Source organism: Falco cherrug, chromosome 2 (assembly GCF_023634085.1).
Source record: "Falco cherrug isolate bFalChe1 chromosome 2, bFalChe1.pri, whole genome shotgun sequence".
Lineage (NCBI taxonomy): Eukaryota > Metazoa > Chordata > Aves > Falconiformes > Falconidae > Falco > Falco cherrug.
Genome location: NC_073698.1, coordinates 102,683,014 through 102,708,242, shown reverse-complemented (window position 1 = coordinate 102,708,242; position 25,229 = coordinate 102,683,014). Strand labels below are relative to the sequence as shown.

At 45.3% G+C, this 25,229-nt stretch overlaps 1 protein-coding gene across 1 annotated transcript in view; it reads right to left on the bottom strand.

The window, feature by feature from the left end:
• Positions 1-24,271, bottom strand: part of CYYR1 (cysteine and tyrosine rich 1) — a 63,357-nt gene extending 39,086 nt beyond the window's left edge. The window contains exons 1-2 of the mRNA XM_055702982.1: positions 24,077-24,271; positions 21,848-21,953 (exon numbers count right to left, since the gene is read on the bottom strand). Of these exons, the coding sequence (XP_055558957.1) occupies positions 21,848-21,953; positions 24,077-24,167 (197 nt within the window). The 5' untranslated portion in view covers positions 24,168-24,271. The remainder of the gene's footprint in view (positions 1-21,847; positions 21,954-24,076) is intronic.
• Between the last annotated feature and the right edge of the window lie 958 nt (positions 24,272-25,229).

The window sequence follows — 25,229 nt, the reverse complement described above, 5'->3', positions numbered from 1 at the left end:
ATAAAACAAGGCCCAAATGAGGGATGTGTGTCATTCCTGGATAGGTTGAGAGACTCCTTGGACAAGCAAATACAGAATGGGGCAGCTAAGGAAGCATTGTTACTTCAATTAGCTAAGGACAATGTGAATGAGGATTGTAGAAAGCTGATTGCAGGCATGGCGAATCGTAATCCAACTTTAATTGAATTAATGGATGTATGTGGGAAGGTGGGAACCGCTGCCGTCCAAATGGAGAGTCTGGCGAAGATCTTTGCTGATGCAGTCAGGGTTGTCCGCTGTTGTTACGCATGTGGGCAAGAAGGTCACCTAAAGAAGGACTGTCCAAAGAGATCGAGGCCGGGAAGGGCTGGTGGCTCGGGCTTGGTATGCCATCGATGCAACAAACCAGGGCATTTTGCAAAATACTGTAGATCTAAATTTAACAGTTACTTGTAGGTGGCAACAGAAAGCAGGGAAATGTGAGGAGGAACTGTGTGATGATACAAATGAATCCTCCACAACAATTCCAGGCTTATGCAGCCAACTCGCAGCCCGAACTTCAGGGAGCGCTGGACTGGATGTTACCACAGCAGCCGCCATCACAATAGAGGATGATGAAGTACATAAGGTCCCACTGAATGCTGTGGGACCCATCGGCAATAAAATGAGTGTGCTGTTGCTTGGATGTTCTAGTGTAACATTACAAGGTTTGTTTGTCTTACCAGGAGTCATTGATGCTGATTATATGGATCAGATTCAAGCAATTGTGTGGACCCCCACCCCCCCAGGTCAATTCCTGAAGGTAGCCAGATTGCACAATTAATTCCTTTCTGGGTGCAAGTTAATTATGCCCATGACAAAGTCTGGGGCAAAGAAGGGTTTGGTTTGACAGGAACACCACAAATTTTCTGGACTCAGTGTACAAAATGCTCAACCAACTCTAACCTGTAAAATCACCTTTGCCAAAGGGACTCCTTCTGCAATATGGGTGACCAGAATGATTGACACGGGAGCAGATGTAACTATTACATCTGCGTACATCTGGCCTCGCTCTTGGCCTGTCTGCTCGGCAGGTTCCATATTGGCGGGAGTGGGTGGTGCAACACTGTGTCCAAAGTCAGTATATGGTACCAGTTCGAAACCCTGAGGGCCAGACAGCAACAATCTGTCCCTATGTGCTTGATGTCCCCATGAAGTTGCGGGGACAGAACGTTTTGGGACAGTGGGGGGGGGTTATTGGTACCCAGAAGGATTTTCAATAGGGGCCGCTGTGATGGAGGGCATACAAAGACCTACTCTGCCTTTGACTTGGAAGATGGATACCCCTGTTTGGGTGGAACAGTGGCCCCATCCTGAGGAAAAACGTGTAGCCCTCCAACAATTAGTCAAAGAACAATTAGCACAAGGTCATCTAGAACCTTCCCATAGTCCTTGGAATACCCCGTGTTTGTGATAAAAAAGAAATCGGGCAAATGGCGTTTGTTACAAGATTTAAGGAAAGTAAATGATATAATGGAGGGAATGGGAGCCCTGCAACAGGCATGCCTTCCCCAACGATGATCCCATGAAACTAGGACATTTTGGTAATTGATTTAAAGATTGTTTTTTCAGTATTCCTTTACATGAAGCTGATAAATGTAAATTTGCTTTTTTTCAATACATAGCAGAAAATAATGACTCCTTGTAAGCAATACCAATGGATGGTGTTGCCGCTGGGTATGAAAAATAGTCCTACTATATGTCAATAGTATGTAGCAAAGGCATTGTCACCTGTACAGGAACGATTTCCACAAGTATATTGTTATCATTATATGGATGATATTCTTGTATCAGCTGCAAATAAGGCTGAACTTCAGCAAGTGTATCCAGTTTTGCAGCAGTCGTTGGCCACCTTTGGGCTATGTATAGCACCAGAAAAGATTCAACAACAAGCCCCGTGGAAATACTTGAGAGTTAAAGTGCTAGATTAAACGCTTGAGCCACAGTCTATCCAGCTCTGAATAAATGTCAGAACCCTAAATGATTTGCAAAAATTATTAGGGACCATAAATTGGGTAAGGCCATACTTGGGCCTTACAACAGAACAACTGAAACCACTCTTTGATCAATTGAAGGGTGACGTTGATTTAATGTCTCCCCGATCACTAACTAATGAAGCCAGCTTAGCCCTAGAGAGGGTGGCCAATGGTCTGCAACAAAGAAAAAAGTACACTGTATAGACTTAGAAACTCCGATAAGTTTATATAGTCATTGCTAACTATCATCCCATGGGATTGTTCAGCCAATGGAACGAGTGCTGGCAAGATCCGCTACATGTCTTAGAGTGGTTATTTTTATCTGTACAACCACAGAAGACAGTAAGCACTCAGAACGAACTAGTAGTAAAAATCATCACCAAAGGATGTACATGGTGCATTCAGCTCATGGGCCAAGATCCCAATTACTTGATAATTCCCACTGAATGTGATTATGTAAGCTGGTGTTTGGCGAACGGTTTACCATTTCAGTTGGCTCTGGAAGGGTTCAAGGGACAAATATCCTATCATCTTCCCAGTCATAAATTATTAGAAACTCATTTGGGCATACAGATACTTCAAAAGCTGCTGGTAGCAGATAGCCCAGTGCAAGGCCCTATGGTCTTTACAGATGGTTCTGGGAAATCGGGAAAGGCAGTGGTCACTTGGTATGACGGGAAGCAATGGCAAGAATTGATACACTTGACACGGGGATCACCTCAATTGGTTGAACTTAGTGCTGTCATTGTTGCCTTTAAAATGTTTTCTCGATGTGCTGTAAACATTGTTACAGACTCCGCTTATGTTGCGGATGTTGTGTGATGCATTGATGGTGTGCTGATTAAGGAGGTAAATTCAGAACAACTATTTTTTTATTAAAAACATTATGGGTAATAGTGAGCCAATGTACACACAGATATTACATCCTGCACGTCTGCAGTCACATTGTATTGTGAAGGACATGCCCGTGCTGATGCTCTTGCAGCTCCCACCTGGACTCCTCCAGTGCTGGATCTGATATGACAGGCCCTCATGACTCATCAATTTTTTCGTCAGGGGGCTTGGGCACTGGTCCGTCAATTTAAAAAATCTTTTGCAGATGCAGAATCAATCATCGCTGCTTGTCCAGAGTGTCAGCGATTGGGTCCCGGACTAATGTTTCCATGAGGGGTCAATCCACGCGCATCTCAGTCCTTGGATCTGTGGCAAACTGATGTTACACATGTGCCTTCTTTCAGTCATTTGCAGTATGTTCCACTGATACAACTTTTGAGAAGGTATGGGCATCGGTCCGTACTGGGGAGAAGGCTCTGGATGCCATGTCACATCTTTGACAGGCTTGGGCTGCTCTGGGGGTTCCGAAGCATCTCAAGACAAACAACGGACCAGCATATTCATCTGCACGCATGGCCAAGTTCCTTGTCTCTTCAGGGGTGGAACATGCTACTGGCGTCCCGCATTCCCCAACTGGCCAAGGTGGAATGTGTTCATCACACTTTAAAGCAACTTCTTGAAAAACAAAAAGGGGGAATGGGTTCTGAGACTTCGCATGCTCGTCTATGGAAAGCTGTGTATACATTGAATTATTTGACTGTGCCAGCTGGGAAAGAATGTGTTGTGATTATCGCTCGTTTCTTGTCTTTGTGGGGAGGTGATCCTCCTATCCGAGCAAAGGTTTTAATGCGAGACCTACAAATAGGAAGATGGACAGGCCTGTGGGATTTAATTACCTGGGGACAGGGGTATGCTTGTGTCTCCACAGATGCAGGGCTGTGGTGGCTTCCAGCTAGGTGTGTTAAGCCTGTTTTAGATCCTAGAATTGACAAGAGTTCATCAGATACCGGCTGTTCCACAGAACCCTTGAGAGGGGAGTCAGAATATCTGGGTGACCCTGATGCAGAGGCTGAATCAGATGTAGCTTTGTGCCTTCTTAACTCAACCTGAACAGCCTTTCCACATATCCTGCCAAGGGCCCTACAATAGATGACAGACACAGCCTTTTTGGTTAAAAACAGAAAGGGGGAATTGTAGAGGAATGAAGGCAGTGGGTTGATTAGCATTGATAACATGCAGCTGTGGCCTTGCCTCAGAGGCAGTGGGTTGATTGACATGGATGATGTGCAGGTGTAGCTCGTTCCTGCTGAGTGGTTAAATAGCCCTGAGGAGTGTGGGAGAGGGGGCTGGATGGAGGAAGAGTGGTGTGGTCTGATCTCTGGAGGAAGGAGAGACAGCACAGACAGTAGAATCTGACCAAGGGTAAAGCCTTGTTGCAGCCTACTGGTTTGATTGTGCTGCAACAATTGGGTGCTTCCATATCACCCTGCCTTTTAAATGGAGCCCTAGAGCTGACAGCATATTAGCTATTTTTTGCAGGCGTGGTCCCTGTTACACACTGACTTCTTGGTGGCAGTATAACTAATTCACTGGAAACTGCCAGACATGGACTATACATTGCAATGTTTGTTGTCCTGCTTCCCGGCATTAAGTGAAGAGATTCAAAAAGTATCAGCTTTACATCAAAGCACCTCGCTTGGAGTCAAACTCTGCAATCTTGTGCTAAGTATACAACTTTGCTTCAGGTTCTAAACGGAGATTACACTGATTTTACATGTGCTGCTTGACAGCTTGAGACATCCAGGGTAGCTGTAATAAATTTATATCCATGTGATCAGTTCAGAAATACTGCTGTAAGATCAGCAGCAAAATGAGTTGATAGCTTGAAAGGGATCCAGTTCCCAATAACCAGAACTGGCTCTTAAGCCACCGTAACTGGTGCCAGTCATGATGCTGACTGGTCAAGTCGGCAGTAGGACTGTGAAAAGCAAATGCCATTTCTGCTCAGATAGATAAAGAGAGGATGGTAATTACCCCTAGGAAGGCGGCAGTCCTCCAGTACCTTCCACCACAGTCCACGAAACACAGCATGAAACTTTCTGCTGATTCCCTGGGAGCTGAACTGGGACCCAGGTTACAAAGGAAGCAGATGTTAAAACCAGTTCATTACAAACTAAACAAAACCCAAAAAACCTACGTGGGTTACAGCAAATCCATATGCTCTCAGCACAATTGCTTGTACTTACAAAATAAATGGTATTTTAAACAGCAGTTTGGCCCTTGTAAAATGATCCAAGAAATGTTACAACATGCATTAGCATAAAGCTACTCTGGTTCCCACTAAACACAAAGGTTTTCAGAAACTTGTACCAGTGTTGGAAAGGTTACTTAAGCTTACACTTCGCTGTATTTTGCAGTAGATGCTTCTTTCTTATGCCTCATTCCTTGTGAGAACCTGCCCAGTGGGCGATCTGAAAGCACATCCCCTCCTACTTTGCTGACCCCACTAAAGTAAAATGACACCTTCTCCTCCTCTTCCTCCTCACTGCCCTGGTGAGGGGGGTGGGAGACCTTGAGGATGGGTGGTCATCTCCATGTAGGCATGGGTAAGCTGGGCGTACAGAGTGAGCTGCCTTTCCACGTGCTGCTCATGCAGCCAGAGTGCCAGCAACCTGGCAGAAAGAGGAGATGGTTCATGGAGCAGCCTCAGATGGTTTCTCACACCCTGAAAACAAGCCGGCCTACCAGGAGAGGCGTTACTAGGTGGGTGACGTTCCTCCACAGCCCCTTTCAGATCTTAAACCAATCACTTGACAAAGCTATTTGATGGCAAGATACAGGCAACAACTGATTTGCCAGTGAATAATCAAAGACTTTGAGAACTTAAAGAGAAGCAAAACAGTAAATTCACCCTGACTTTGGGTGGGAGAGGCTTTAAATCAAGGCAATGTCTTTTTAAAGTTCCTAGATCCATGCAGTAAAACATGGGGAAGGAAGTCCACTTCAGCAGACGGTCTCTGGGCAAGTTTCTAGAGCCCATTTGCTGTAAAAAGTTGGATGGTAGGGCATCCTGGTTCATGAAGAGATGGAAGAATGACATGAAGATTCTATGCTGATAATGCATTGCTATGATGATCGGGCTCCAACCATCACTTCCACCTATTTTATTTCGGAGTTTAAAATGACACACATGAACCATGCATCAACCACCACTGTGCACATGGACCAGAGGCACTTATCGCCAGTCCAGTTCTACAGCTTCAACAAGATTCCTGTTGACTTGAAGATAAATTAAGTTGGCATTTTCATGACCATTGGAAACATATTCAGACTGTAGAAATTAAGCTTGAGACAGACATATAAAAGCAGATTTGATTTTTTTTAGGAAAGTCTTGAAAATATCTTGCTAAAAATACAACTAAAAAAATCCTGTCTCATAGATTAAATATAACACTGCTATCAAAAATATGCTAAGTAGCTTAAAAGAATGAATATATTGTTACTGAAATTATTTCAAACAGGATTGAGCTTATTTTCACTCTCTTCTTGACCTTTATTTGAGAAGATGCCCTTAAACTCTAGGTATTTACATCTGATGGCACTAATTCAAAGGAGTTTCCAACCAATACTCAACTATCAGAGAACACAGCGCAATCCAAATACCCCCTCCCTCCCCCATTTAAATCACCATCTTGGACAGCTTTCAAAAACTGGAATGCAATCACATCTGATTAAGACTTTATTTATTATATGTCATGGTTTAGCAGAAATAATGTAAAGATGTTGGAAGGTATGGAAGGATCAAGAATCAGAATAATTGAGCAAGCAGTGAATGCAAGAGCTTTTTGAGGTGTACGGGTGTTTTCCTTTTAAAAAAAAAAAAAAGGAAGGAAAGAGCTATGACGCCAAGACTAAAAAGTCAGGAAGGGCATGCACTGAAGTCCAATGTACACAAAGATGTACAGTTTTCCAATACAAGGGGGTAAAATTTTGGTCATGGAAAGCAAGTGTTCCAAAAGCCAGGGGAGACTCCACAGGAAATCACTTGCAGAAAGTCTGAGTCTTCTGAGGCCTCCCTGAAACTTTCCTCTGGAAGTAAGCCTCTCACTGCAAACATGAAAATGGGATCTGGGATCCCTATACACTTTTGAACATAGGGGCTGGAGAGCACTTAGTGATATTTTTAATTAGGTTGCACAGATAATTTCTCATTTATTGTCACTGAAGTCCTGAAATACCACAATAAAAATGACACATAATTAGTATGCTGAAATTTTAATTGACTTCTCTTAATGTGCTGACATCACAGGAGAACACATCTTGCTTGTGTTCAGGTAAGTTATGCCACAGAAAACAACAAAAAACCATCCCTGCACTGCCTTGCCAGTTGTTGTTTGTTCTGGCCAGCAGGTACCGCCTCTCCAAGGAGAGGGCACACTCAGTTCTCTGGCCCTTGTGCTTCTGGTTTGAGCTATCCAACTAATATTTTGCCTGGCACCAGCTGTAATGAATTTTGGTTGTTAACAGTAACAGCTGGAATAAGGCCAGCAACATACTTTCATATGAGCCGATAAAGAATTTTGGCCATCCAAGTCCCAAGCCACTTACAGCTCTCATATCTGTAATCTCCCATATCAAGACCAGAGAGGGCCTTTTGCATTACTACATGCAATATGCATTAAGGGGGCAAGTTTAAATCTGTATAGAGATGTACATGCCCTTACGCATTAAAAACATGTCCACAGAAAACATGTATGAATATTACAATCCCACTGTTCCGGGAAAACCATGTAATTGAAGGCTGCACCACAAAGTATACAAAAGAGGAACAAATTAAGGTCACAGAAACACCCTTAAATATATCACCTGAAAACTTCCAAAGTGCATTAATTTAAAATATATCTTTCTCACACACACACATTTACAACCAGGGATTTTGCAGCTACATCCTAAGGTCCTGACTGGCATTGGAAAACTTTAGTGCTAGCGCTAATCCCCAAAGAACCTCACTGCAAACATCCCTCATTACACCGTAATTCTCTCGCTGCCTCCACTTTTTGACATGTCAGACAGTTCTTAATCCTTTTAACTTCTTAATGAAGAAGCAGTTTACACACCAGCAGTGTCCTGTGGAAGGTTACCAATCTGTCCCTTGAGAGGGCTTCCCTGGCACATGGCATGGAGAAAAGGGCTGGGACCCTGGTCACAGGGATGGACAGCTCTGGGATGCACATCTGTGGGTGGGTGGGATGGGGCTCCCAGCCTGGAAGATGCAGCAACAGGCATTTAGGGCTGAGGGGTAACACCTCTACAATGCATAATTTCCTCTGAAGAGATGTCCTGCCGGCAGCTGAGCTCCCTGGGCAGAGGCAGTGACAGCTCCCAGCCAGGGGCTACAGCCTGACCTTCTTTGGGATAGCTGACCTGTGCCTCCACACATCCCTACAGCACAAGGGGCACAGCATTGTCTTCCCAAGGAACAGCAGTGATGATGCTGAGCCTACGTGAAGAAAAGAAAGAGCTTTTTCCTCTAAACTGTTACAGTTCTGTGGTGGACAAGCTGCACTTCCTAGCCCAAACTGCTTTTGTTTTGGCTCCTGGGACTGTTTGGAGCTGCTACAGCAAAAGAGCAAATGCCTGGCAAGGGGAACTATTCCAAGCAATGAGCTCGCGGCCAAGGCTTTTGTGTTGCTGCAGTTGTCATGAGGGCTTTCCAAGTCCACTGGCAGACCAGGCAGGTGGGACAGAGACAAAAAGTAAAATAATCTAGCTATTTTAGCAGCAGCTAAAACCCACAAGAATAAAACAGGACTGGAAACACTTGGCTACAAAGCAGGGGCCAGTTTGAAGTTCAGCCTCAAACAACTTCTTAACTAGGTCAGAGCACAAAACTCAAAGCTGAAGATTTGAATTCATGGGTGGAGAAACCTCCAATCCCTGGTTTATGGCACAGGAACCCGAATATTCAAAAGGTTTGTGTTGCTCTTCAAAAGCCAATATGAGAAGGTATTTCTCGCACCAGAGGAGCACAGGGAGTCCTTATGGTGGCAGAGGTGCTGCAGTGCTCTTCTCTGTATGGGCTAGAGACAGCCCGAAAGATTTTGTCTGCCAGTTTTGGAGGAAAATCTCAGTTCTTCTCATGCTGGACCATATTTTCAGCCAGTGCATGTCAGTATAAATCAAGTGACTTGAGGATTTTGCTGAGTTAATTGACAGTTTGTATCTCATGACACAAGCTGGAAAAAAAAATGAGAGTGATAAAAATACAGCAACAGCTATGGCAGTGCTACTGGTGGTTACGAAGGAGCTGTTGGTTCTGGCAGTTATTAAAACCATTCAACGCAAGTGACAGATAACAGTAATAAATCAGCTGAGTTGTTTCACATATCCACACATCCAGTGTTTTTGTGAGCACAGCAAGTATTCAGCCTGGAAAAACAACGGCATCTCATTATAAAGCCCCATCAGCAACACAGATTAAATTATTGACACATAATGAAGCTGAAGTGAAAACCCTCACTTGAGGGGTAGCTCCTTCAGATTTAAACAACGGCTGCTAACCAGTAACTTGCTTTCCAGTTACCAGTCTCACAAAGCAGTAATTGCTTTTGTATTAGCTAAAAGATGTACTGCATTTTCTCCCGACACAAGGGCTGTATCCAGATGGAGTGGCCTTGGGAGCCTCCTGGGAAGATGTAAGAGGGTAACTGTGCGGCGAGAACATGTCCTCACCACCCGAAGGGCCACTGCGTCCTCCCCGTCGAGGTCTCAGCCTCTCCCAGGAGGCCCCTCTGGCTACCCTGTTCTTGCCAGGCAAAGGCTGAGCACCAGGCTGGATCAATGCACCCAAAACTGTGCCCTCCCCAGAGCACGGCACCATGGGCAGGACAGGGAGGACAAAGAGCAGATGTCCACCAGTGATGGGCAGCAGGGGCAGGCACCTGCCAAGTAAGTACACTCGGGATAAGAGCTCATAGCTACCGAGGTGCGACCTGCCCTTTTCCTTCAATTACAGAACACAAACGCCATGAACAATTCTCCTTTAAACCCCACTATATGACAAGGCATAGAAAGAGAGTACCAAGCAGGAGTTTTCCATCCTTGACACAGCCCTGCTCTCCCCCATGCAGTCCAGGCAGCTGGAAGCTCCTCAGGAGTCCTGGTGATTTTCTGGATGAGCCAGCAAGCCTCCGCCCCCCTGGGGAGTAACCTCCCCACCTTTTAAGCAACAAGAACTTCCAAGTAACACAGCTTCTTCATGGAAGAGATGAGTCAACCTTTAAGGAGGGTATAACCTAGTTACTGCAAGTTCCTGGGGTGATTTAGGATTGCAGGTAGTCCTGTGATGACAAGAGATGTCTGGAGGAAAATAAATCAGAAGTATAGAGAAACTTAACTGATGCTGTTTCAAAGGTACCTGATGGTAACTGTACCTGACAGATTTCAAATGGCATGGAGATAAATTACAGGCATTATTTTTCTGGACTCCTAAAAATACCTGATGATCTAGTGGACACTCAGAAGAGAGCCCAGGGAGAAGCCCTGGCCTGGCAATCACAACAGACCCCCTGCAGCCTCCCACTGCCCGCCTGCCCAAGTGGGACCCCCCAGCAAGGCTGCCCAGCCCTTCAGAGGGGATCATAGGGCTCTTCAGGTGCCTACGGAGGCATCCTTCTCGATACATACTCACATAGAAAAAACCCCTTCTTTGTAGGGGGTAAAAAAGACCCTCCTTCCTCTAAACAAGGGTCCATGGCTCAAAAACCAAAACAAAAGTTGCTTTGTAACTTGCTAAATTGGAGTGATGTAAACCAGGGCTGTTTCTGTACCAGTGCACAGGCCAGTTCACACGCAGAGGTGACTGTCCCCGCTGCACAAACAATGCTGCTCACCACCTGCTGTGCAAACACTGCCTGGAGGTCAGCTTGTAAGCAGCTGCTGTCAGCCTGTGACTGCAGAGGAATACGGGAGAGAGACCTCGTACCTACCAGCTTGCTGAGAGCTTCAAAATGTTTGATCAGCCGAGGCCTGAAACAGAACAAATTCTTCCTTCTGTGGCTGATGTGAAAAGTCCTTCCTAGGTCACCAAATCCATCCCCTGCTCACACAGGTAGCCACACCACAGAGGTCATTTCATCCTCACCTACTTCAGAAGAAAGGAGGGCTGGTGAGGGCTGTGAGGAGCAAGCAGGAAAAATTTCCTCTCTTGATACGGACTTTTAATGCAAAATAACTTACGTTAGAAGATAGCAACAACATAAGCTTACCAAATGCACACAATAAATACCATAGCTTCCCTCCTAATCTCAGCATGTTATCGGGATGTAGCATATTATTCAAAACATAGAGCAGACATGCCACTATATTTACAGCACCCCTGTCATATAGCAATTTTGAAAGCATTATTGTGAAGCTGACATTTTATTACCTTTCTGGAAATACACTAATTCAATCGTTAAGTTTTGTTCAACAGTTGAAGAGGCTCAGGAACAAAGACGCATTGTGCTTTACTTCATACAGTTTTAAATGTTGTTGAAAATGGAGAATGAAGGCCATAACTTTTCATCCATCCTCCATCCCTTTGAAGCTCTATTCTTTCACTCTCCAGTGGAATTTAGTATCAAATTATCCTTACAAGGAGCCACTGGAGGAAAGCAATGCAAGGTAAGCACATTGGCGATCCTGTCATCCATTTTCATAATTTCAGTTTATGTAAATAGGCCATCCATTTCCAAGCCAAACACAGGGTTACTGCCGTGAACTTAATAAACAATATTAGCTTTCAGCCATGTAAATATATTGGCTATCATCGGACACAGCCTCACTGAGGTCTTCAGGGACTAGGACCATGCAGCGTAGCAAGCGCTCAGCACACTGCAGTGCGGGAGAAGCTGCGCCCCAGAGCAGAGACGTCGGCAAACAGAAAGGCAGACAAAAATAACTTGCCTTAAAAGAATGCAGTGTTTGCACATGACAAAACAGGTTTGTGGGGAGGTTACTAATTACCTACATTAGGTTAACACCAAGGCTTCTCACTCACAGCTGAGAGTACTTTTGTGCTGGACATGGCACACACAGACTGCCCACATGCAAGGCCATTTCCATCCCAAGAGGTTTTCTTCTAAATATGCTTACCCATGGCATATTCAACGTCTATATTCAGTCATCAAACTTTGGCTCCAAGTAACAAAAATTCTGCCCATAACTCAAACAAATCACCTAAATAAAGGTAGTTTATATTGTTTTTAGAATTAAGCAGCCCATCACCTGGAGAAGCCCACTTTCAGGGGATGGCAGACCAGCAATGCCCAGAGACTGTTGCCTTGCCTGACAGGGTATTGTGAGCATAAGACTGAAACAACTGACAATCCTAAGTACTTCAAAACCCTCAGAAGGGAATATGCTACACAAGTGGAAAGCAAAGATAATTACAAAAAAAGCTGTGTTCTTTATACAAAGTAGTGCACTAACAAAATTCTTGTTACTTCTCCAGGAAAATCTAGAAGATTCCAAGAGATATATTTCAATAAGGTCTTGTACAAAACTCTTAAAGAGTTGCTTCAGTCCCAACAATGAAAAGTAGAAGTGTTAAATTTATGCTGGCTGCTTATTTTCTCTTCTCTTGGTTTACACTTCCAAAGCAGCAGATGAGAGGCCCAAAAGCTCAGGAACTTGGAGGATTTGAGCCAAACAAAAGAATTAAGAGCTGCTGTCACATACCATTTAAACTCCATCATATTATAAGTGCTACTTATATGTAAGTAATTAATTTTGGATGTCTCCACTGCTTGTCTTCCATTTCTACATTCTCCCGAGTCTGCTATCAGAATATATCCGATATATTTTTTCCTTTTCTCCCAAGGTCTATCACAGAGGCATCACGGTACAGGAACAAGAGCGCTGCAGCTGTCCTCCCTTCTCCCTGCTCACCACCCCACCAAGGTGGCAGAGGCCAGCCAACCTGGAGCGCTCCCAGCAAGGGGGTCTCACAGGCTCCATGGTGCCTTGAACTCTGAATGCTGCGTGCTGCTGACGGGTGCCACCAACACGGTGCTTCAACAATACAGATACAAGAGCAGGATCATAACACCAGCCGGTACTCTAGAGATGGTTTTAGTGTTGTAGAAAAATGGCAAAAGTAGAATCTCAGAAGAAGACGTATTATATTAATTGTGTGTATACATACACACACATATATACACGTGTATATACATACATACACACATCATGTAGCAAAGATAATAGGCAGCAGCCGCAGTTCCCTGACCTCTCCTTGACAACATTCCTGTTCTCTCCAGTTTGTGTTACTTTACCCAGAGGGCTGCAAACTGCTCCTGGGGGATGCTGTCCTCTGAAGTGCAGGGCATCTGCTGGTGAAGCTAGTGCCTCCCCCTCCATGGAGGGACATGTCTCTCTCAAAGGCTAACTGCTGCTCTCCTAATAGAAATTATTATTTCTGTTCTGTTCCTTTTACTGGGGACAAGGAGGGAGCACCGGTGGTGAGAGAAAGGAAGGAAAGGAAGGGGCACTGCTTAGATCTACGCCCAGCCTTACTCTGCTATTGGAAGGAAAAAGACAAATGCACAGGCAGAACAGGAATAAGCAGTACATCGTATCACAGACCAAAACTGCAGTTAATGTGTTGGGATCCCATTTTGTATGTTCCTAGTTTACTAACGCTGGTGCCCTACGGGCTGCTCAGCAGCTGGAAATAGCTACAGGGCAGCAGTACCCTAATTATACCTTCATTAGATCATCTGGACCATGGACTGTAAGGAGGACTGGAGTAGAGATCATTTGCAGAGTCCCTTTATACTTCAACAGCAGCACAGCAAGTCAACAAGACACCTAAAAAATAAGGTTCAGTGCATCTTGGCTCACGAATAGATGTTCCAACAATAGCTGTAGATCCTTAGTACCTCTTGTGCTTGTGCCAAACTGTACCACAGGCCTCAATAAAGAGAGAGAAGCTGGAACATTCAGCATGAAACCAAGCCTCCCTTGTGAGCAAAAGGAATAACTCCATTTAATGATAGCAGTAAAAATCTCTTATCTGTGTGGATAAGCCAACAGAGGGAGACACAATGATGAAACATGCCTGCCCGGTTTGCGGTATTAGTACCTTTCCATCCCATACTACATACTTACATATGGAGTAAGTCCCAGAAGAAATCTTGTATTTAAAAAAAAAAAAAATCATTACAGGGGAAAAAAAAGGTTTTTATGATAGTGATTAGTTTTCTTTAAAGATTGTGCTAGCTGTGGAATTTCTATCTCGTTGTGGTTATAAATCCCAAAGGAACTTGTGGCTGCCCTGTGAATTAATAGTTCATTTCCTTTAATTTTTAATAACTCACTTATATATGCCGAACTTTGTTTCTGTCCCTTAAATAAGCATATTAAGATTAGAATGAGAGTTTATCTTTCTAGGACAATATTGTTCAAATATTGAAATCGTGCTACAGGTGTTATTTGGATTGGCTGCAATTACACTGTGTGCAGCATCAAATGGCCCTCTTGCACAGCTTTTGACCCAGAAGTATCTTCATTAATAACCCTGCTCTGAGTTGCTGTGATATTACTTACTCCAGAGCAACCAGTATAAAATGCAACAAACTAATCCTCTGAGAATCCTGCAAGCGCAGTGAAATCTCAGAATTGGCCAATAAAATGGAAATTCTCTAGCTGGGAGTAGGGGAGACATGTATGCATCGAGTGTGCAGGGAGTGGATGAGTCAGATGTGAGGGGATTTGTCCTGGGTAACTCCTGACCCTCCAGGAGCGACACACCTTCTTAAGCAGTGCTTGAACTGAGAACAAGGATCATGAAATGGCAGTGAGCATGGACGGGACCATGGTGATTGGAAAAAAAAACAAAACAGAAATAAAAAAATGGTTTTTTTCTAACACTTGGATTCAACAAGGTACTTCAGCTTACAACTTGTCCCATTAGAGCCAAGTGCATGAAATCCCCACTGAAGTAATTAGCTTATTGATTTCCTCAGAATGAGGACTCTGTCCATTGCATCCACTCACCACCTTGAAGATACAAATGCATTTAACTTCTGTGCTGAACTGGTGCCTAACAGACTACCTGAATTCTCTCAAAAGCTTTGGATGTACACATGACTGAAAAAAAGTTACAGATTCTTATCCAATTCAGAGGTGGACCTTTCCCCAAATTCAAAAAGGGAAAGGTGTGTGAAGGGGTATAAAAGAACAGACAGAAGGTAAAACTCTGGCAAAGAAAGGACAGTCCTCTTCTGATCAACTTAATTCCTCAGGCTCAGTCTTTACATCAGCCTTACTAAGTGTTAAGAAAACATTTATCTTTTACATGACCAAACCTTATGGGAAAATCCTGCAGGCTTCCAAACCAGACCTCCACAAGTGATAAACACAAAATTATCTCTCCTTTTCACTGAAAAGTCTTTTCAAAATAGTGCAGTATAAGCAAGCTAATTTCACTGAATTCCTTACGAATGTTTGTTTTTCCCCCTTAGAGTTTTCTGTAAGTCACAGAGAGCATTTCAGTGATTTATACCTTAATGCTTCCATTTTCAGGCCAAATTCTAACAATCTTCCAAATGATGAAAAACAGATGACCCACAGGGATGTCAACAATTCAAGTTTTAGTACCAAACTGTGCTAGCCTTTTTACTTATGAACAATTGAACTTGCATGTTTCCAAAGACTTCCAGTTTTCACTAAAAAGGGTATTCCAGTTCTTATGGCTACCTACTAAAATAACAAACCCTAAACTTCCAAAAATGATCAAACAAACAAAAGAACCTGATCCCATTACTCCCAAACATTTCAAAGCAGTTAAGACACCGGGAGACTTGAATTGGGAGCTGTCTTTTGAGAGCTGCTGTTTGGCAAGCAAAACAGTTTTTTCTCATTTTGAGCTGCTTGTCCCAACACGGGGTCAGAAATAAAAACACAAAGCGCAAAGAAGAGGCAGCCTGTGTTTTAATTCCGGTACTGACAAGGGCTTCCTCTGCAGCCATCATCAAGAGCAGATACCGCTCTGGTCGTAAATCTGATTGCACATTCTCTGCCAAAGGGTATCAACTAGGACAATAGGCATGGAACAGAAAAACAACTCAAAGTTCCAACACTTTGCAAAGGTCACATTTCAAATACCGGTTCTCTCTCCAGCAGATCTTTCTTTAAGCTGTGGTTAATCAACCCACTGCACGCGGAGAGTTGGGTTGCAACTCTGGTTGCAACCTTGCAGAGGTCTCCCCAGGCTGACAAACAATATAGCATGCTTCCACAGGTACTCCAGATGCTGAAGACCATGGATTAAAAGGCTGAACTGCTATTCAACTTTTATACAGAATGAAAGGGAAATGAGTTTAGTCGAATTATCAGAGTCTTGCCCTTACTGATGACATGTTTATAGCCAGCCCCAAGCATTCAGCACAAACATCCTCAGGCTTTGCTCCGTGTTCTCATTCAGGAAGACTCTACTGATCAGAAGCCACAACTCAAGCCAAATGGAAAAAATAATTATTGAACCAGGCCTTTGGCACACCTCTGGGATCATATCAGAAGCCACAGAGCCACAGGCACGAAATGGCAACTGCCAGGTAAATCGTAGTTTTACATATTGTCCCGAAGTGCTTCAATCATGGCAAATTTTGAACATTGCACTGATGAGGAACACAGTTTTATTTTAAGCAGAGTACAATACAACTGTCATGCAGACACAGAACCATGCCCAACCCATATGCTGCTTCACATATTTACTGTGGGATGCCTGAAAGTGTCTAATTTTAATTATTTGGAATCTACAGTGAATGCCAAGCTTCCTGATTTTTTTTTATTCACTATGAACTGCAGAAACTACATCTCTATATTCCTAACTCTTAAAATGTAAATTCTGTCCTTTGGTGGACTCCTCTTACACACCCACCCTCTATCCCATATTCTCCTATCAAGTCAATCAGCTGGGACATTCTTCCTTTCACAAACGTGGCATTCTCTGAGGTTAGTTGCTTTTCTCAAAAGTACTGCTGGATATGAAGTAATCGACGTGAAATGCCAGATGTAGATACACTACACACGGCTTTTTCTTCAGTTTTGCAGGCTGAGGCATGCACACAATTTTTCTGCCTCTTTTCCTCCCATTCTCTCTGTCTGCCTTCCTTCCTTCCTGGCCACATTGTGCAACCTCTATAGACTTAAAACAAAACAAACCAAACCACCTAAACCCTCACCCCCTCCAACATACATTAAGTTCATGTAAATAACACCTGAATATTTCAGTGGTCACTAAACAGGCTGTTACATCCTCACCATCTCTGGTAAGATTTTTCCACCTACCCTTCTTGCCAATCACCATCCACTACCTATAATGAGATCGCAGTTCTCTAAAGCTTTTATTTACTTTTTCCTCCAGTTACTTTTGAAGTCCTTGGAATCATGTGTTTTGTTTTATTTTGTTTTGTTTTTCTAACTAGAAGTTGTCTTAGAGTAAGACATTCTGAAGATATTTACCAAGAAAATTAGCTCACAAAAAATCCACTAGGGTAAACATGAGGGCCAGACAATTTGGGGCCTCCCAGAAGAAATACAAAAAGCACTGTTAGAACACACTCAAATTTGTGTTCTGCAGAAGAAACCCCTTTCATACCTATTCCCACCTCTAAGGAGCTCTGGGGTTTGACGCTGGAGCTGAAGGCAATAACCAGATGTCTCTAACTCCTCTAAATGATGGAAGGCAAAATCCTGCCAGTCGGCTAGTTAGGGAGATACTGTCGTTGTGGGCAAGACTGGGGCATCTGTCATGGAGAAAACATGCTGCAGTTCTCACAGTCCCTAGCCTGGTAGCAAGCTGCAGAAGCAGATGCAGCACAGGAAAACTGATAAAAGGTCCATCACAAATTATTCAGTAGCTTAGAAACTAGCTTCTGAGGAGGAGGGAAGTTTGAGTTTCTCGACTCAAAGGGCTGCGATGATGCTGAAGGCCGGGAAGCGTGCCTCCAAGCTTTCTTCTGGTGGGAAGTGAAAAGGTGGGCAGGAGGAACAGTCTGCGCACTCAAGTATCCCTACACCTTTTCCTTCGTCCCACAGACACAGCTCTGTTATGTTGCACAAGTCCAAACATAAATCTGTAATTTGTCCAAGAAAAAAAAAAAAAAACATTTTTAGAAGGGCTACTAAGCACTAGATGCCAAGCAAATAAACAGAAGGAAATGCATATGCATCAGAGGAAATAATGACAGGCTGTAGCTATTGAAAACTATAGGAAGGGAAATCTAACTGGAACATTAATGCTCTAGCAACTTGTCTGAAAGGGTATCATGAACGCGAGAGAGGAGAAGGACGGATGTGTTACTTCACATTAGAAATGCTCACGAGATTACAGATGACTCAGTCACAAACCTTGAATGCTTACAGATTACAACTGTAGTCCAAGTAAAGATGGACCTACTGGAACATCTCTTACAGGCCCTGGAATCCTAATACTACAGCGAGCTGGTAACTCTGCATCTGTTCTTCATGTGTGGAAAGAAAAACCAGCTAATCACAGATGCACGCAGCCTGGAGGATGTTTGCTGAAAACCTCATCTAACTAAAGAAAAAAAATTCCCCAGTGTCCTAAAAAGATGATGGTTTCCTAAAATAGAAAATTCTAAAACCCTACATGGAATATCTCCATGTTGAATCTCATTTTAATGAGTGAAGAGAGTTAGTTAATAACCTAAAAGCCACAAGCAACTTACATATCAATGATCATGATCTAGTCACACTAACTTTGTTTTAAAATCAGTATATATATTATTGCCTGGTGTTTATAGTCTGTTTGCACAATTGCTGGCATATGGATCTAGAAAGGGAAGAGTGAGAGGCATGAAACAAAACAGACAGTACTTTAAAAAAAAACCTACTGCACACCAAAAGACTTTTTGAAGAGAAAACATTTTGCAAGAGAGAGTAAACACTTGTGAAAAAAACCATACCAGAGAAGACAGACAGCAGAAAATTCAGAAAGACATGCAGGTTTATAAAGAATGGAGAGAGCAGAGAAATTAGTGGTAAACAAATGAAGGAGCACACGCAATCTCTAAATAAGCCAGAGAGCCAATACAACACTGAAGACTACTAACAGTGTTTAGGACACTGAAAAGGCACTCCTGAAAGCACCCACCGCAGATCAAGTCCATGGTTTGGTGCAAACAGTAGGATCACACATGATGAAAAGAAGGATATTTAAAGAAAAGCATTACATGGAATTATCAGGATACATAGTTTGTGTAATTAAAAATGGTTCTTTAAGAGATTTCAATACACAGCAGTTAACAGAAAGATACGAGCAGATAGGTTGCTAGTGGCCACTTCCAGATTGCAGGGGTCATCTCTTCTTGTAATGCAATTTCATTGTTTTGTCATTTGAGGGTGAGGCAATATGCAACTTCTGCAGGAAAACCTTGCACGTGAAAAAAAAAACAAACCCAAAACCAATATAGTGCCAAATAATAAAAAGGGAAGGTGATTCTTATGGAGCATAGTTAAAGTCACAATAACATCTTTTGCAATGCAACTAAACGCAAGGTAGTAACCCTAGCAAAGAACACTTTGCAGGCTTAACGCAGCAGACGTGCTTTGAAGACTGTGACTTAAGGACTCAGAGCTGGAACAAGCTCACTTGTATCTTCTGTGATCATCACAGATAGCTGCTTCAAAACAAGTACTCTAAGAATGATACAGGAAAAAATAATCCTAGCAAGGCTTCTGTCAAAGCCCTGTGCTAAGCCCTGCTAGCCACACTTCAAGAAGGAAATAAAAATATTGGAGCGAGCTCAAAGGAAGGCCAAAGAATTGACCCCTGAGCAGGGCAAAGCAAAACAAAGCAAATCTTACATGTGAAGCTGACAGAGTTCACCCAGCTCAGCAAAAAGGTTGAGAGCTGTCATGATGACCATTTAGGGCCACGTTTCAAACCTGCAGATAAGGTAAGAGCCAACAGTAGGAATTTCAACCTTTGTTACCCAGCAATGCTAGTAAACGAACTATAGAACAGTTTACCAGGGAAGTTGATCAACTCATTAATGCCTCAAGTTTTCAAAATGAGATTACACATGTTTAAAGAAGACACACCCAAAACAGCTTTGAGGGAAAAAAAATATATATGGCTCAATCATGCAAAATGTCAGGTCAGAGGAGTATAATGGCTTTTGACTGGTCTTCAAGTCTATGAATTGGAGTACTTAACCATAAAATATTAGGAGAATCAAATGTCTCCTTTGAGACGTGTTGTGGCAAACAGCACTTGTAAGAGCCCCTTCCAGTATTCAAAACAATCCAGATACACACAAACCCTTCCAATGTGTCAGAGCCACTTGCACTCAGCTCTGTTTAAATGTTTACATTTGTTAAATAAACATAAAAAAGACTAGATGGCAACCTGGCACTGAAGGCATGGTTTGAACATTTCAGCAGTCACTCTAAAGAAACCTCTAGCAGATCCTTCCCAAAGCACAGATCTGACATTGGCTACACAAATGCCAGTGATGTATTCATACGGAAGTGGGAGACGAAATTCACTTGCTCTATGGGAAACTTCCTTCTTATAATGTGATATCCTACACTATTGTGTCCATCATCCCTAACCATACGCGAGCTTGAATAAGGTATTCAAAAACAGCACCTCCTTCCATGCATGTAAATGGGAAAGCAATTTTGGAATGAGAAAGCAAAAAAACCATCAAAACAGACATTCCGCAGGTGAGCAGGGAAAAAAAATCACTTGTCATTCTCCAACAGTAATCAATCTTAAGTACACACTTTTTTATTTCCAAAGAAATGAAGGATTCTGGTGCTCTATCATCATTTTATTTACCTTAGCCCAGGAAGTGTCTGATCTGCTTTAAAAACTGTGGATCAATTCTGTATTAAAATACCATCACTCTGCCTACTCCTTCAAAGTGCTATAAAACACACTGAAGGGAACACTGGCATGTTCCCCAGGTACCATGGCTCAAACAAAACCTGTGACAGAGGAGTCTTTTTAGAAAAAGCAGCTACCACCTTCCCACTCACTCCTCCCCAAGCACCAAGCGGTCCGTATGACATACCTCTTTTTCCTTTTCTGGTTTTAGTCAAGAATATAAACCAAAAATACATCACAGACTGCATGCCAAAGGTTAAGGAAATAACCGGTGGGGTTGAAGAAACAGAAGGTAAGATGCCCTGTCTTGAAGAACAAAATTTTATGGTTTTGTTTGTCCTTGCACATGAATGTAGTACATACGGGCTCTCACTTACATTCAGCCCAGAGCCTAGAGTCAGGTCCACTAGCATGCAAGCTTCTCTTCTTCCTCACTGATGCAGAGCTGAACAGCTGCACTGGAGTCTGTGTTTTTAATCAAGTTTGCTCCTATATTTTTCTCTAGATAGGAAATATTCATAACCACCCCATTTCACCTGCTGTGGGTTTTTTTTAGCACTGTGAAACATTCTGTTCATACCACAGCATAAAACAGTCAGATTACCCTCACCTAGAATCTATTCAATAAATTCCACCAAAAGCCAAAACACCATTTAACAAAACCAAGTAAGTCAATAAAAAGAAAAGGAAAAACAAAGTACTCAAAGCAAAAAGAACCTCAAATCCAAGTAATTTGAACAGTGGTTTTGACTCAGATATTGTAACAAAGCTTCTCAACAAAAAATCCAAGATTTCTATTTCCTGCCCTTTTCATCTGAAGAGCTTGAAACAAAGTTCTCTCTACCTCTGAAGCTTACCTGCACAAATTACACTCTTGTGCACAATCTAGGGACATAACCCTCAGTTTTTAGCAAGCTTTCTGGTATGCTTCAAAAATATCTGGACATGAAACTTTAGAGGAATATTATTTGTTACCAGCAAGGAAAAAAGCGAACAAAACCAAAAGCAAAGAACCCCAAACCCTGCCACTGTTTATTGCCAAAACAGTTTCCCACAACCAGAGTTTACAAGTCCATGAACACAGCACATCCATTTTTCTCTAAAGCGCAGATATACTTACGAAAGGACATTCCCAATGTAGGCATAATACGAACAGCAGTAGGGAGTAGTCCCATCACAGCAGTAAGCTTTGCAGTCATTATCACACTGAGCCAGACAATCTTCTGCTGAATAAAAATAACATTCATGCGGTCAAACGACTGCAACAACAAAATTCTGTACAGCACAGCTTTAAAGAAAATGCAATCTAACAGTTCTGTACAATCACAGGACTACACTCGAGGCGCGACCTGATCTTGTAATCCTAATGGCAGCCCATTCCCACTCATTCTGCATTTCAGTACGAAGTTCAAAGTTAGCTGTTTTGTGTATGGGTATTTTGTAGCTGGCTGTATCAGTTCCTTCTCATACTTCATCTTTTAAAATAAAAAAGAGCATTTTGAAATGTCAAGACACCACAGGATCACCTTTTTCCATTCCAGTAAGAAGCCCTGAGAGAAACCTGAGGCCAGGCTGCCCGTCTTGCTGAGCTGCAGGGTGGCAGGAGAGACGGAAGCTGTCTGGGAACTGGCTAACTCCCCCAGTCCCTGCCCAGCCCTAGCCCAGGGTGCAAATTAGAGCTGCCCGGGGCTCCCTCATCCCCTGCCAGCTGGCAGCAGCTCTGCCCTCTATCCACTCCAGCTCCAGGGCCATGGCCAGCACAGCATGGCAGTGCCCAGCATGGGGGGCCAGCGATACCCTCTGTGCCCCACTGCAAAAGACTGTCCTCCCCAGATGGAGCCACAAACGTTTCCAGCAGCGATGCTCTGCCAGACTGAGGAACAACGCAAGTGGTGAAACAACAGTAAGAGAGCTGTTTACAATCAAGAAACATGGAAGAAACGTATCCTTTTACTGCCATGAGAAGCTATTTTAAAGCTGTTGACCTCCGGTGCTGTTGCAACTCAGTGTTTTCAAAGTCCTAAGTCAGGTCCCCCGAGGTGAAAACACCGTACAGTCTCTGGGTACTGCCACTACACTGTAAAACATCTGCTGGGATCCCACACTTCCTCCATCTCATCCCAGGCTCTCCTTCCCCACTGCCAGGACCTCAGCTGTGGCCTGGATGAATCCAGACGGAGTCTCTGCCTTCACCTTTGGTGACCTCTTTGGTCACACACTGCCACAGCAGAGACCTGAAAACAAAGATGGCAAACTATGCTTCTGCGCTCCCGATGCGCTGTGGCTCCTATTCCCCAGGCAGATCATGCTACAGATCCCATTCCTGCTACTGCCTTCCATCCGTGCTGGCCCATCTTTTGGCGTGCGGGGATCCAGGTGACCCTACCTCATCCCAGTGGCTGCCGCACTCCCGTTCCTGCCCCACCTCCAGCCGCAGGCTCCCACCTCGCACCAAGGCTCCTTTGCAAACTGACTGCACGGTGAACGGCTCGCGCTGCTGCTCCATCCCAAAACCTCAGTCTCTCGCCCATCAGATTTTAGCAGGTCAGCTCTCTGAACCTGCTCGTGCTTGGCCTCTGCTTGAAAACAAGCACCAGGCGAGGGTGAGGGCCGGAGCGGGCTGTGCAACGCAACACACGGGGCAGTTCACGCAGCTGCTCCCCAAACCTCGAGCCACACCTGTGTCAAAGGAACGCACGCACACTGAACTGGAGCCCCTGACCCATCGGCCTGGATGCAGCCTGCCCAGCAAGGGCGCCGGGGCGGACGGCAACCTCCAGGAGCAGAGGGGAGGCCCGCGGCCGGCACGGGCCCTGCTGTGGTGGCGCCGTGCGGGCCTCCCCGCGCAGCCGCTTCCTCCCACGGCAGCCGCCCCAGGCCCTTGCTCCGTTACCGGTCCCCTGGCACCGGCACTTGTGCCCCCGCTCTGCCCCCAGGCGCCCCGGCTGTGCCCCGCTACTCCGCCAGCAGCAGCCGCCTGAGGCTCCCGCTCCCTCAGCGACGCCGGCGGTACCGAGGGGTGTCCCGGCCGGCCCGGGCCGCGGGGCCAGGACACCTCTGGGCGCCTCCCCCGGAGGGCGCGGGTGCCACCCCCTGCAGCCCGCCAGGGGCTCACGCACCGCACGCCCTCCCCCAGAGGGGCTGCCGGGGCACCCCGGGCGCCCCTTCCCGCCCCGGCTGCCGGTGCGACCACCGGCGACACGGAGAAGCCCCCGCGCCTGCCTCGAACCGCCGGGCCCCGGTACCCGCGGCGGCTGCCGGCGGGGGGCGGCGCGGGGGCCACCGCCGGGCCCCGGCCCCGCTCGCCCCCGCCGCCCGCGGCTTCGCGCCTCCCCCCCGCCCCGCTGACCTGCCAGGAGGAGGAGAAGGAGGAAAGGGGGGCGCAGCACCCCCAAGGCGGGGCGCCCCTCGGCCCGGCCGCGCCGCCCCGCTGCCTCCATGCCGGCGGCGGGCGCGGAGCCGCCGACCGCCCCGTCGCGGCGCGGGGGCGGACCGGGGTGGGGAGGGTGGCGGTGGCGGGCGGCGCCGTCGGGGCCGGGCCGGGCCGGGCCCGCTGCCCCCCGCCGCGCCGGGGCCGCCCCCGGGCTGGCCCAGCGGCGCCGTGGGTGGCGGTGGCGGGGCAGCCCCGTCGCGGCACGGCCCCTCGCGCTTCCCCGCCTCCCGCCGCCTTTGTCCGCCCGGGGCCGCTCAGCCGGGCCGGGCCGCGGGGGGAGCCCCGAAGGGGTGTGAAGGGCCGTGCCGCCGCCGTGTTCGAGGGGGCTTCTGCGGGGTTTGCTTGTAAACGGGGCTTGAAATCGCCGTTTGTCGGTAAGTGCACGAGCAGGATCAGTGCGTGGGACTGGGCGCGGAGCTGCCAGGCGTCACCGTGCCGCCAGCTAAAGTCCCTATACACACTTGTCCGTGCTGCTCGGTATTAAAAGATTTTCCATGCCCAGGCCAGCACCATACTCTGAAGTATTTTTCAAGAGTAATTTTTATAGCTCTCTAAATGCTGCCATGACTAGCTCTGCGCAAGAATTCCCACAGACGGGGCCCAGAGGCCAAAATACTTACCCCATGGTCTCACCAGACAAAAAGGTTAGCTCTGGCTTTGCACGAAGAGCTGCAAGTTGAGGAATGCCCTTGGAAAGGTTGAAGTATGCACGCAAAAATGAGAAACATCCACAGGTGTTTCTGCTCATAAAGGGCTTCCTGCTGCTGGCAGCTTAGAGGGGAAGGCTGACACCCAAACGTACAATGACTTTTCTAATTTTATTTTTTTTTTTAAGGATGTAGCTGTTTTACACTGGCAACAACAACAAAACCGCAAACCACCAAGCCAAATAATTTGAAAACTGGTTGCTTTATCAATGCATAACTGAGTGGTTTTTCAAATGCACACCAGAACCTGACTGTCAACAAAGGCAAACAGCTTCTTATGTTTTTAACTACCCTGCACTGTGTTTTCCTTAGTTTATGCACCAGCCTGAATTGAATGGGTAGAAGGAAATTTCAGGGGTTTT